The 14,534-nt window shown below is 41.1% G+C and overlaps 1 protein-coding gene across 1 annotated transcript in view; it reads right to left on the bottom strand.

Annotated features, from left to right (window-relative positions):
* Positions 1-14,534, bottom strand: part of TMEM178A (transmembrane protein 178A) — a 111,186-nt gene that overhangs the window by 19,014 nt on the left and 77,638 nt on the right. The window contains exon 2 of the mRNA XM_063443639.1: positions 2,144-2,257. Within this exon, the coding sequence (XP_063299709.1) occupies positions 2,144-2,257 (114 nt within the window). The remainder of the gene's footprint in view (positions 1-2,143; positions 2,258-14,534) is intronic.

Here is a 14,534-nt window from a genome sequence, read left to right as displayed (position 1 = left end):
CATGAATCATTTTTGCATTCATATTACAGCACTCTACATTATGCTGTAAAACACAACGGAACTGTGTGTCTGGCAAATCACATCATGCTTAGCCATTTCAAAATAAAATGGAGTGCCAGAGATGGCCTTTTTCTGATGGCTGTTTAAATGAAAAACTGAAATAGACTGACTCACACCTGATTCCAAGAAAACATTATACACCCTGGGCAATATTATTCATGAAGTATTAGTGCAAGGCTTTAACAACAGTATTTTCTCTATATTTACTGATGACGTCTCTTAAAAATCAGTGGTAGATGTTTATTAAATATTTTAATGAAATTGATATTACATATAACAATATAAACACAGTTCAGTTATTCTTGTGAAAATTGGATAAATAACCCACATAATACACAATTAAGTAAATATAACAATAATGCTCTGGTCGAGTTCACAATAGTAATGAATAGTGACAATTAATTCAACCTGTGTACTTTGTAGAACACCATACCTTCAGATATACGGATTTGTAACCCAATGTATTTTTTACCTTCAATTTAACTTATTAGTCTGGGGGCTTGTTTGTGCTTCCTGAAACCATTAATTCCCAGGGTCACCTAAGTCAGCCATTAAAGTAATTTCAGATTTTGTCACTCTGAATATATTGTTCTACATGTGTTCAATCTTCCAAGCTGTTTGGTGTGGTTCACGAACAGGAAGAAAGCTAATTCTAACTCGGTGACCAGCATAAAAATGCTAGTTCATTAAATCGGAAATTGTAGATAATTCATAAGGAAATTGCAGGTCAAGGTTGGTCATCTGAAAATGACTTGTGTTAATGAGATTATTTTCAAATAAAGAACAAACATTTATTCTAAATATATAGTTTGGAACATTGCTATAAGAAAATAAAATTTTAATTTCAACCCATCAGCATCGAAATAGAGTGAAAGTGACATCTATCACACCATTTATATATTCTTCTAGCAAGTGCGAGACCTACTTGGTAAAATATTACAACCACAAATATTCGTAATACTGTATAATTATTGCAAAAATTTTCAAAAAAAAGTTTTCTACCTTCCCACCTATTAACTATGCCTTGTCTGTCTTACGACCACCAATCAAAAATACTTTTTCTTGCTGGTTCCTGTCATTCCTTCTTAACCCGCAGTGTCCAATATTGCAGTACATGTCATCAAGAAGCACAGCAAAGATTTATGGAGTTTTAGTAGAATGACGGTGAATGAACAAGTCCCAGAAACCACTGCTGTTGGCAGAACTGATGCTGTGCACAGAGAGTTTTGACTTGTGATAATAAGCCATATCCTATAATAAAACCCACTAGCAGTAAGTACTAGGTTAAAATGCCTAGGCGTTTAGATTCCACATACCAGAATTTCAGGCTACTTCCTTTATTGGACAAACTCAAATCTGATGTAATGTGTGAAGAATAGTAGGAAATTACAGAAACGCTGTAGGTTCAGGAACACAAACATGTATTCCTAACCCTTTAGTGTTAAAATCACTATCTGAAATTGCAAAGGAGGCGGACAATGAGGCCGGAGCCAAACACCGTCCTGGCCAATCAGCATCTCCTTTTAGATTGCATCAATGCATCTCTATGAGGAATGTCCAGTGTCTTCACCCAGAGGGTGGAGACACTGAATGTCAGAGCGGCACACTGTGCAGCACTTCCCCAGGAAGCAACTCTAGTAGACATCTGTGAAGTGGCCACTGGAGGTATCCCTAGGCTGTTATGTAAACACTGCCTTTTCTCAGAAAAAAAAGAGGGTTTACTGCAAAAAAGCCTGCATGGACTGCATGGACTATACTCACCAGAACAAATACAGTAAGCTGTAGTTGTTCTGGTGACTATAGTATCCCTTGAAGGAACTCAAAAAGTGAGATTTTCTTTTTAATCCTTATAGTGCTTTAATAATAATAATGGCCAATTCCAGCCTGAAGTACCTATTTAAAAATATATTTTTCTTGGGTATTATGCTAGCCATCCTCCGGATATCCTTATAATATATATCTTTATTCCACCCTTATTAAACCACCCATCATATATTTTCCACTTTGTATTGTGTACCTTTTCCTTCAACTTCACTGGTTTCAATACTGTTTTGAAATATTATTTTTTTTTTTTTTAACTTACGCAAAAGGTGCCACTCATCTTGCTGAATTGTCCTGGTCAAATTAAATGGAATATTCCTCAGGCGTATAGGTTGAGAGAAGTGATACTTGATTGCAGTGCATTTCAGAGCAATTCCTTCAAAGGGGAAAAAAAGAAATAGCTTAACATATTTCTGTGTATAAAAATAGAACAATAATTTCTCAAGCTTGAGATGGAAAAGTAATTTGCTCGCAGAGAGACACAAAGTCTTAAGATCTTAAAACATTGATTGCCACTGATTAATTAATACTTCATAAAACCAGCAAAGTAAAAGGCACTAATGAAAGAACATAAAGATATATGCTTAACAAAATATTATTTATGCAAAATGACAAGAACATTTCAGATTAGAATTCATTGTGTCTGTATCCTTCAGAATAAAACATATTAAACATGGTAAGGATAGAGGTATTTAAATAACATTTTAAAGGACCAATACATGAGTCTTTATCATGCCTAGTACCTCAAACAAAATAGGTTCTAGCTTATCATATCACCATAAAAATGTTAACTCACCCATATATTTATATGTACTGATGTCCTACAAAGCAAATAAGTATCATGCTTTTAAATCTGTTAGCAGGGAATGTGGATGGCCATAGTGGTTATTTGAAATAGTTTGTGATGGTACAAGTCATCAATATGGTTTTTATTTTTTATTTTATTTTTTATGTGCAATTTAAATGAACACAAATATGTTAAAAACACTATCTAGTCTACCTGGATCCCCCTGTCACCCTAAATTTAGTAAAATATTACTTTTACTTCAGTCTCCTGGTGCTGGCTCTGCCCCAAATCTGCTTCCTTGGCTTACATCATCAGAAGTGAGGATTTCTGCCAATCACACTGCTTTCCCTTAGGAAACAATTGGACTGGCTGAGATTGCCAAACAGGTGGGCTGGGTGCAGAGCCATATGTAGTTGTTCTGGCGAATAAAGTGTTCTTTACCTCTTCAAAACTACAGTTACATACATGATGAACAGTAAGTTTTTTAGTTTGTTTGTTTGGGGGGGGGGGGGGGGGGTTGTTGTTTTTTCCCAGAAGTTCTTTCAATTAGTTTTCTGTTGAAGAGAATATACATTATAAGTAGAATTTTGTGTAATGATTCTCATAAGTCTATGTCTTTGCACTTATTGAATACTGCTCTGTCTCTCTTTGGCTAACATAATATTTAATATTAAAAGTAAATTTTAGCTCTTTAACAAAAAGTTCATTGTCAGCAATGCTAGAACAATTTAAAGAAAATCAATATATTTAATCAAATGCAGTTACTAAAAAGTTATTCAGCGCAAAATACAGACATTTTTTTCTTTGTAAAGCATATCTGAACGGTTCATTATTGCATTGGTTTTACAATCATGTGTTCAGGTCGATAAATCATAACAGATCAGAGTTTGTTCAGGTGTAGTATGAGAATACATTAAACTGTTAGTCATCACAAATGAAACGTTCACGATTAAACAAGAACTGTCACTGCAAATAATTCCATATTTGTAGATTTATATATTTTTTTAACTATCTGCTTCTTTCCAATGAAAGTTAATTTTCTGCTTACTTCAAGAAAGAAGACAGATTGTTCATAGCTCACTTGAATTACCTTCTAGAAAAATGTCTAATGGATTTGCTGTTAATTTTCTTGTTTACTGTTTCTCCACTTTTTAGACTTTAAGGTTCATTTGTGACTACAATTCAGATAATGCTACAAACAACCTTTATAATATTATAATACTAGAATGATAGTTGAGAAATATATACGCTAACACATAATCTGATTGCTATATGTAAAATGAAAATACAAAGTTCTACAGTGCACAGGAAGAGGGTAGACTGACACCCAATGTGTGATCTAGACCTGTCCTGATACTCTCTGTCCCTCTTTGAGGGGTCCCAGAACCACCAAGCCTTCAAGGAAGGTATGGACTCTTTCCCATCTGCAGGAATAGATCCCTCTGCCCGTGCTACCTCCAGATACTGCCTTAACAAAGGCACTCCCCACGATGGTATGGAAAACTGCCCCTTACCGAACATGCTCCACCATCCCCCTTTTTTGGAGCCCCCCATCCGCAAACCATAAAGACTGAACACCATGATACCGTACCTGAACGAAAACAATAGGGAAGAGGACCAGAAGCGCAAGTAAACCCCAGGGGACCACAACCCCCTCAGATACAACACCACATGACAGCACACACAGAGACAACACTCACACACCATCTCCAGAGACACACTCACCCTCGCACCTACACAACACATTGCTACACACCACACACTGGTGACAAACTAGAAATACAGGGAACAGGGACACCTGCACTGGGCTCCGACATGATTGCAATGTTAAATCTGGGTTACAACTGGACTGAAGCTATTTGTCTATACTCCTATAAACGGACTGTAAATGCTAAACTAAATTCGAATAGGCGATATGTGAAATGTGATATGTGATACGTACTCGCCCCAAGACACTGAGACTGCCAGCCACTGGAGAGCACTAAACACAACCCACAGGGACACTCAGATGACAAAGACTAAACATGACAGGATGAACAGTCAGACTGCAGCCAGGACTTAGGAATCTGAACCCAAGACAAGCACCCTAGTTGAACTGGATCACTCAGTTACACACTCTAACGAACTCACCGACTGACCGTACGAAACTGCCGCCCCACAAGGACACCAACCACCACTGGTCACTCCCTGACTTACGCATAACCGAGCAAGATACGAGACTCCCCGCACGGAGGGCATTTCGGCTTCAATGAGACAACCCCAGCTAAACCCGGGATGTACTCCAGATAGCATTAGGATCCCCTCCCCACCCCCCCTTTTTTTTTTCTTTTTTTATTATTATTTATTTATTCATTTTCTCTACCTGGGATGGGTACCTCTAGGCCTCGGGTGACCCACATAACGCAACCTAACGACATACACCACAGGATGACCCCAACGTCATACGGGCACCGTCACATTGTTTTAAAAATGTTTTGAATGTTACAAATGTTCTCTTTGATGATGTTATATACAGAGTGTTTATACCTTGCATGATGTTCTCCCTTAAACCCCCTAGAATACTCTCACCACGCATACCTCATGATACGACTCATGAGGGGGCAGACACGGAAGCCCGCTCACACGAATCATAGACCGCTCCCACAGCCCCGCCCTACATGGGTGCCACAATCCTCTAAGCACCAAAACTAGGAAGCAGCTAGGTTCAGAAGTGGACCAACTGTGACACACCGTCCAACAAGAAGTCACTAGAGGGCGACCCTCCCTCCCCCAGGTGTCACCATCCCCACGGGTTTACTGCCAGCAACCTGTGAGGTGGACACAAGGGACAACGTCCCTAGACTCCCACCTACCAGCGGCACATTACCCCTAACTACCGTCGCCCCGGCAACCCGACAACACCCATAGGAGTTACTCCACACCATTGACTTCTTTGACATCTGCTCCCCCTCTCCCTCCCTCTATAACCCCGCAGACCTCTCTTCCCTTCCTACCTTCCTAGAACCCAGATACTTCCACCTGCCTATACCTCCCCCTGCCCTCCCTACCCCGCCAACGGCTTTGGCCCGGACATAGCTCCACGAAACGAGCTCGCCCCCTCCTGCTCTCCGCGCCCCTGGCGCGGGCAGATACGACAAGACTGGCCTCAACCTCTACACGATCAACGCGAGGGGCCTCAACTCCCCACATAAACGGGCCAGAGCGCTACGAGAGATCAAGGTGCTGGGAGTGTCGATCGCCTTCTTCCAGGAAACCCACTTCCATACACCCCAGGCCCCAAAGTTCTCCAACAAACATTACCCCATCGGCTACTTCGCACACAACCGCTTGACTAAATCCAAGGGTGTGGCCATACTATTTTCAGCAGATATTCAGTTCCACTTGGAAGCGGAAGAAAAGGACACGGAAGGCAGATACCTCTTCCTCAAAGGGGTAATAGGCGACTCCAAAATCACACTTGCGAACCTGTACCTCCCAAATAAGGGCCAAAGAACGTTCCTGGCCGCTGCCCTTAGAACTCTGGAAACATTCGGAGAAGGCACCGTTATACTCGGAGGGGACTTCAGTGCCCCCCTGGAACCCAGAACGGACACATCAAAAGGCACGTCTACGATAAGGACTCTCCTCTCGACCCACCAGTTTGCAGACTCCTGGCGCATCCTCCACCATGCAGATAGGGACTATACCTATTATTCGGCACCACACAGATCCTACTCGAGACTGGATTACTTTTTCACCCAACACAGGGACCTAGACACACTGATAGCGGCCCGCATAATGCCCATGACTTGGTCAGACCACGCACTGGTGATCCTTACCATTGAAAATCCCAAACCCTTCAGATCGCAATGGACGTGGAAGCTAAATGAATCCCTCCTAGAGGACCCACTAATTCAGACAGAAATACGTAACGCCCTAGCGCACTTCTTCCTCACCAATAAGCCACCTGAATCCACACAACCCACCATCTGGGAAGCACATAAGTGTGTCATTAGAGGGATCCTTATCAAACATGGCACCCGCCTGAAAAAATCACGCGCACAAGAAATCACACACCTTGTCACCCGGATAGCCCAACTAGAAGCAACACACAAACACACCCTTCACGACGACACCCACAAACAACTCCTGGAGGCCAGAGCGAAACTCAACTCATGCCTCCAATCAAAGATTCAATTCCAGTTCCAACTTACAAAGAAAACATTCTACGAATTTAGAAACAAAAGCGGCAAACTGCTTGCTAGGGCACTGAGGACGCAGAGGCTCAAGAGTCACGTACAAAAGATCTCCGCGGCGGGGAAACCCCTGCTCACACCAAAAGCCATAGCCGAAGGTTTCCGACAATACTACTCCTCCCTGTACTGCATACCTCCGAACAACTCACGCGCGAACACTGCAGAGGAGACCTTCACAGCACGCCAGGAAAGCATATATCGTGCAGAACTTGACTTCCAAGCTTACGCCTCAAGCCATATCCACAGGAAGACATCACGAGCGAAGAAATACGCTTAGCCATAAAACTGGCTAAACAAGGAAAGAGCCCAGGACCAGATGGATACACGGCAAAATACTATAAGATTTTGGCGGATGTCCTCACTCCCCATATGCTAACCCTATATAACTCCATCCAAAACGGAAGCTCCCTGGACCCCAACACGCTCCTAGCCCATGTTGTGGTAATACCAAAAGAAGGAAAGGACCCGTCCTCCTGCACTAGCTACCGTCCAATATCCCTGCTAAACGCTGATCTTAAGCTATTTGCCAAGATCCTGGCCCTGCGCATCTAACCTTTATTGCCGGACCTCATCCACCCTGACCAGGTGGGATTTGTTGAGGGACGAGAAGCCAGAGACAACACCATCAAGGCACTCAATCTGATCCACGCAGCAAGGAGGGATTCATCGCCCACCTTGCTGGTTTCAACAGACGCGGAAAAGGCGTTTGACAGGGTGGACTGGTCCTTCCTGATGACCACACTTGAACACCTCGGGATGGGACCACACATGATGGCATGGATATCGGCCCTATACACCAACCTAGCTGCCCGAGTACAAGTAAACAGAATCCTCTCTGACCCATTTGAGATTAGAAACGGCACAAGACAGGGATGCCCACTATCGCCTCTGCTCTTCGCCATCAGCTTGGAACCGTTCCTTAACACCATTCAAACCCAACCCGACATCACTGGGATCAGAGGCAGCTGGGGAGACAGCAAAGTATCTGCATATGCGGACGATCTCCTATTGACTATCACCAACCCAGCATCTTCCCTCAGAGAGCTACTGCATCAATTCGACATTTATGGCACGCTGTCGAACCTAAAAATAAACTTCACGAAATCGGAAATCCTTAATGTAGGATGCCCCCAAGCATTGGTAACCACACTGCAAAAAGACTTCCCCCTCCACTGGTGCTCTGAGGCAATCAAATACCTGGGGACTTGGCTATCGGCAGACCTCTCAGACACCTTCAGCATTAACTTCCCGCCCCTCCTCGACCGGATAAAAAAGGATCTAAGCTCCTGGCAACTCCCTCACATCACATGGTTAGGGAGGATCAGCGTACTTAAAATGAACATACTCCCACGTCTTCTATATCTCCTACAAACCCTACCAATACACATCCCCAAAACCTTTTTCACGCAAACCAGACAGATAATGACAGACTATGTCTGGTATCGCAAAAGAGCAAGACTGAACTTCGCCACCCTCACAAAACCCAAGCAGCACGGGGGACTAGGACTACCAGACCTGGCTAAATATCGACGGGCCATCCACCTCCAGCGCCTGATAGAATTGACGCACAACACAAAAGACAAACTCTGGATTCCGATAGAAGCAAGTTTCTCACAAATACCTCTATCTCTCCTTCCTTGGCTACCGAAGGCCATGACCGGCGAACTACCGAAACGACACCCAACCCTACGTGCCACAATGAAAGTCTGGAGACGCATAGCACCGCACAAAGACCTAGCCCCGGAGCTCTCGCCTCTGTGCCCCATATCACACAACCCAAGATTCCCTCCAGCGGAGGATCCTCGCTATACCACGACACTGGGACTGCCGTACCCTTGTAGGATAAATGACATATACAAACAAGGCACGATCATGCCTCTGGGAGACCTGGTTCCGAACAACCCACATAACTGGCCACTTCGCTTCAGACACCACCAATTGACGAGATTCCTGAAGAACATACCTGGGCTGGACTCAGCATCACGGACACTCTCTACCTTTGAGGCAATTTGCTCAAGCCCCCATGTCCCCACCGCACGCAATCTCCTTCCTCTACCGCCTACAAATCACACCCCCCAACGATGCACCTCTCCCATACTTCACTAGATACTGGGAAAAAGACCTAGGACACAAACTCACCAGGGAACAATGGACCACTGTGTTCACACTTATACATAAGGCCTCCATAGCCACGAAATTCCAGGAAGCAGGAAATAAAATGCTCTCACACTGGTACAACACACCAGAGAAACTATTGGTTATGAAAGCCACCCGCGAACCAGAATGCTGGAGATGCGGGAGAGAATTGGGAACACTCTTCCATATTTGGTGGACCTGCCCACTCATCAAACCCTTCTGGAAAGAAATTCACACAACCCTGGAGACCGTAACGGAAGCGAACCTACAACTCACACCTGAAACCTACCTCCTCCAACTGACCCCAATCCCCATGAACAAATTCAAAAAAAATCAGTGATACCGCACCTACTAAATGCAGCCCGAAGCCTCATTCCAAGACACTGGAAACGTACAAGGGCCCCGACGATGAGAGAGTGGATGACCAGAGTGGAGGACATCACATGTATTGAGGAGCTCGTCCTCTCGGCGGCGGGACGTATACAGAGATATCACGACACATGGTACCACTGGCTAAGGTGGCTGGCCTCCGCCCCGACCACCGACACCGGGCCGGGGGCGGGGAGAGCTGGAGTGGGACCGGGACCCGGACCCCCCCCAGCCCACCCCCACCCCGCCTCTCCTTACCCTGCTCACCTTAAGCCTATCCACCCCTCCTTACCCTTTCCCCCCCCTACTTTTCCCCTGCCCTCCTCAGGCTGACTCTGACCACACACAGCCCGCTAGGGACGAAGCAACGTCGAGACAAGTAATTGCACAAGACAACCGATGCACCAAGATACACACACTTCCCCCCCCCCCCCCACCTTATCCCCCGGGACATAGGAAGGACACACACAACTCCACTAACCCCCGGAGACACAACTACGCCACCCAGCACACACACACACGTGACAACACCCCAAAGACGGCCCCCCCACCACACGCTAACGAACAGACTGCCAATCCCCTACCTCCGCCTCCCACGTACCGGATGCAGCAAGGTCCCCGACAACCACCCCCCCTGTTGCCACAAGCCCCCCCCCCCCTTGCCCCTGAACGCTAGGCCCCAGGCGGCCTCACCAAAACCTCATTGAAAGACCAACCCCGCTGCTCGCGAGGGCTGCGAACCACAACTTGACCCCACTGAGTAACATAACCTCATAAATATCTTATCAACTGAAGCAACCGATGTTAGACATGTAATTTACTATGTATGCACAGTACGCTCTCAACCTGTTATTGCATTGTATACCATACTGAACTTCATGTCACTGTACTCGGACATCTGTGTGATCACACCCACCTGTAACTATTGCATGACCTTAATAAAATTTCTGAATGAAAAAATAAATACAAATGTTTCAGTCCCTGCTTGGAACTTTCATCAGGATCAAAAGCCCTGGCTCTATCTATCTATCTATCTATCTTTTTTTATCCATAAAGGTGCCAGCACCCGGCACCTTTATGGATAAAGTCTGAGTGCAGGGGCTACTTGGGATTTGAGATATATATATATATATATATATATATATATATATATATATATATATATATATATATCTCACAAGCCCAGATACATTGCATGCTGGCTAATGGGTGGAACATGCATTTACATAAAAGCACTGGAAACCATCACAATCAGTGTTTTACATTCAGATGTTCAGTGCATTTTACATGTTAGGTGCACATTGTAACTGCTCACTTGGTTGAAGCTAAGACAATGCTATTTCTCTCTACATATATTAGCAGTTCATGCAGGTGAATTCATGGATAGAATTCAACTTTGTAGCTAATGTGAACCTGTCATCTCACTCATTTGTGAATAACACTTTTAAAAAATACATTTTTATGTACTATTTATCTAGTATTTCTACAAATTAATTCTTAGTTGCGATTAATATAGACCTTGATCGAATATTTTTGGATAAATTAAGCTTTTCAAATTATTTAATATTTTTGGATAAAATGTTAATATATATTTTTTTTTAAATATTAAAATCATATGAATATATATACAGATGTATAATTTATTATTTTGCAAGAATGGAGAAGTCATTTCAAGTTGCATTTTCAGTTGAATTTGGGGAAACCACTTGAAGCATTCATTGTGTTGAGCTATTTCAATTGCTTTTGTTTGATTTGCTCATTGCAAACAGCTGAAAGTCCGTAAGGTTTGACAATAGACCAGATTTTTAGTGGGGCTTGAATAATTTTTATTACAACTGTATATGTCAAAACAAGGGCATAATCTGAGCTGAGTCTAACGCAAGGAATACATTTATGTAAAAATAGTTGATTATTTAAATCAAATAAAAAAATAAACTTGGATATATTAATACTATTTGCATAGTATATAGAAGAGAAATGGAGGACATCTTATACTAATATTACTGAACTTCACAATAAATAGATCTTCCATTCAATATTACCTAGCAGATAATATGTAGTGACCATCATTTGCATAGATTATTTTTTACTTTAAGCCCTGTAGGGGCAAAGAAATAGAAGCACATGTACCAGTACCAAATAAATTTCACATCATTTTAATATGATACAATTGTTAATTTTATCAAGCATATCAAGATTGTCTTGCATTCATTTTCATTGCAGATTTTTAAAAATCAAAATGTCAGGTGTAAAATGTATGGATTGGCTGGAAACTGCATAATTGGATACAGAGACCCCTTTTAAAGTAATGAAGTCATACATAACATCCATTGGCATACCCATACAACAAAAATTCAAAACAGCCTTTGAATTTACCTCCTGGTATTTGAACTGAATTTTAACCCCCAAACCACATAATGAACATAATATAGCAATAGTTACTATATCAAATTTTCTTAAGTTACCTCACTCATATACCTCCCGATTCTTGAACAGTATACACCTCTCTATACTTTGCGAGACCTTCATATCATCAAGCAGACGTTTCTCAGAAGTTTACTGCACTTTGTTTTATTAAAAAACACAGAACTTAGGTGCTCACTATATACTTGTAGATATATACAGCAGAGCTCTTTGTAGCTCTACAGAATGTGAGTTAGCTTTCATCACAGCACTTTATTCTAATTATTTTAAGGACGTATTGCACTATTATTGTCTCATTCTTTTTCTCCCTTTTCCCGAGATAGCAGACACTGTATAACGGATAAAGATCCCATAGACATATGTACGTATATTTGTGTGTGTGTATGTGTATATATATATATATATATATATATATATATATATATATATATATATATATATTACCTCACTTATGGTAACTTTTGTTTTATTATCAATATGTCTCCATTGGAACTGGGACTTATGCTGCTCTGAAATATGTTTTCTTGAGATACATTGTTAAATTAAGGCTGCTACTGCATGGTGTTAAACTTTCATTTACAGTTTTAATAAAAAAACATAACTAGAAAAACTTGCATTGTGCGATTGAAGGCCAAGCTTCGCTCTTAATAGTTAATTCTGATAAAAGCCATTAAGCTAGGAAATGTTAATTAGTTAAATTACCTTGTTTATAGGAAGTTACTGTTAGCAATAACAAAGAAGACTATTAAAATATGAGTTTACAATTGATAATGTTTGAACATTACAGCTCAGTAATTAGCTAATGTTATTGTTGAATGTTCAATTAATGATAGCATGTATAACCATTAGCCTGTACAAATGAGCGTTGGTCTCTATGCTATTGAGCTTTGACTGGAAAGTTTGTTCCCTGGAGACCGTCCGGAACTGTGGCTTTCAGTTTAACTTGTCTGAAAGTCACCTTGATCTGTATGGTATGATAAATGGAATGTAATATGTTTTATACATGACAGGTAGTGTGTTCCAGTAAATTCTGTCCATTCATCACGCTGAGTAGTGATGGGGCAAACAACAAGATAAAAAAAATGAAGCTTTTAAGAGTGGGACTGGGGAGGATCAAAATATTTAACCTCTTCCCATTTCAGATAAGTCATGCCGGTTTTGGTAGGTCAATTAATTTAAAAAGTGACCAGCATATTAAATAATACAAATTAACAAAAAACTTTATATCATGTATTGAGAAGTCCTCTCAGACTTTTCTAATCCATTAAAAGCTAAATAAATTCCTAATAATACATACAGAATAAAACTCGCCTTCAAATCAAAAGAACATAATACTTTTACTTTGAATCCTCAATGCTACATTTGTAGATTCCAAAGTGGTACTCTTGCACATTCATATATATATATATAGTATCCATATTAAAACTATTCAATACACTCAACTTATCTTATTTGATAACATTGAAACCAAGCTCTTTGTTATAACCTGTCACATTTTTCACATTAGTATTGTGCTATTTATTTATTTATATATTTAACAGTTATTATATAATACTCTTATCTAGAGTACTTTACAATTTATGCAAAAATAACCCTTGTAATTATATATACAGGAGATGAATATTTAGACACATGAAACAAATGAAGATAACTTTGCCTATGATTTTCAAATGAGAGGGGAAAGAGTTTGTGGAGAGAAGAAACAATTGTAACAGAAATGTATCCACAATTATGCCAACACGATCACTGGTTAACAATCAGATCACTACAAACAATGAGTAGGATGAAGATGGAATCTAGAAGCAATGTTTTACAATTACTGCTAAATTACATGACAGTGAATGAATATACATTATGTAAAGTATAATATAGAGCCACAGATCTAGGTGGATAAAAAGCAAGGAGGGACCCTTGGATAAGTGGGTTTGCAGAGAAGGGAATGTGTTGTTGAAGATAATTAACCTACTCGCGTCATATGCCCAGAATCAAATTGAATTTGTATGGTAGAGTTACATCTACATGACAAGAATATATCTGGGTGGTGGCCACACAGTTAGAGATCAGAGAATAATTAGAGGGTGATATAGTCAGATATGTTGAGCTGTTCGGGACAGTTGACGGCTCTGATTAGTAGTATGTGTGTCTCAAAGAGTAATCCATAATCAAAGATGACCATGCAAACTGGGGGTGATGGAGAGAGAGTGAGTAGTGGAAAGTGTGGTTTCAAATGGGTGCAAGAAGAATACTTCGGTTTTAATTTGAAGAAATTGTGATGACATCCATTCGACAACAACAGAGAGGAATGAGGAAATGCTGGCTTATTATATACAATATTATTATTGAGATGTCCGGTAGGGCTTTATCCAGTTCATACTTCAAAATATATTTTGTTAGATACCTCTTTAGATGGATTAATTTATAAATTACCTTTCTAGTCCGGGTAGTATCAAATCATCCCTTGACTTCTTGAAAGAGCAAGCTATAAACCCCTCAACACATACATATTGATGTTTTTGTGATTTTCGATGCCCTTGGCCTACTATCCTCTATGCATCCAACTCATACCTATAGGTGCATATACTGTACAATTAACTATTCACCTAGCAATACAATCACTTATACACCCAACGACACAATCTTAAACACATTCAGAAACATAGACACAAACTTACGTGTTCAGTCATATACACACATAAAACAAT

Source organism: Pelobates fuscus, chromosome 2, assembly GCF_036172605.1.
Source record: "Pelobates fuscus isolate aPelFus1 chromosome 2, aPelFus1.pri, whole genome shotgun sequence".
In the NCBI taxonomy this organism is placed as follows: Eukaryota; Metazoa; Chordata; class Amphibia; order Anura; family Pelobatidae; genus Pelobates; species Pelobates fuscus.
Note: the sequence above shows the minus strand (reverse complement) of the source record. Positions and strands in the feature narration are given on the sequence as shown.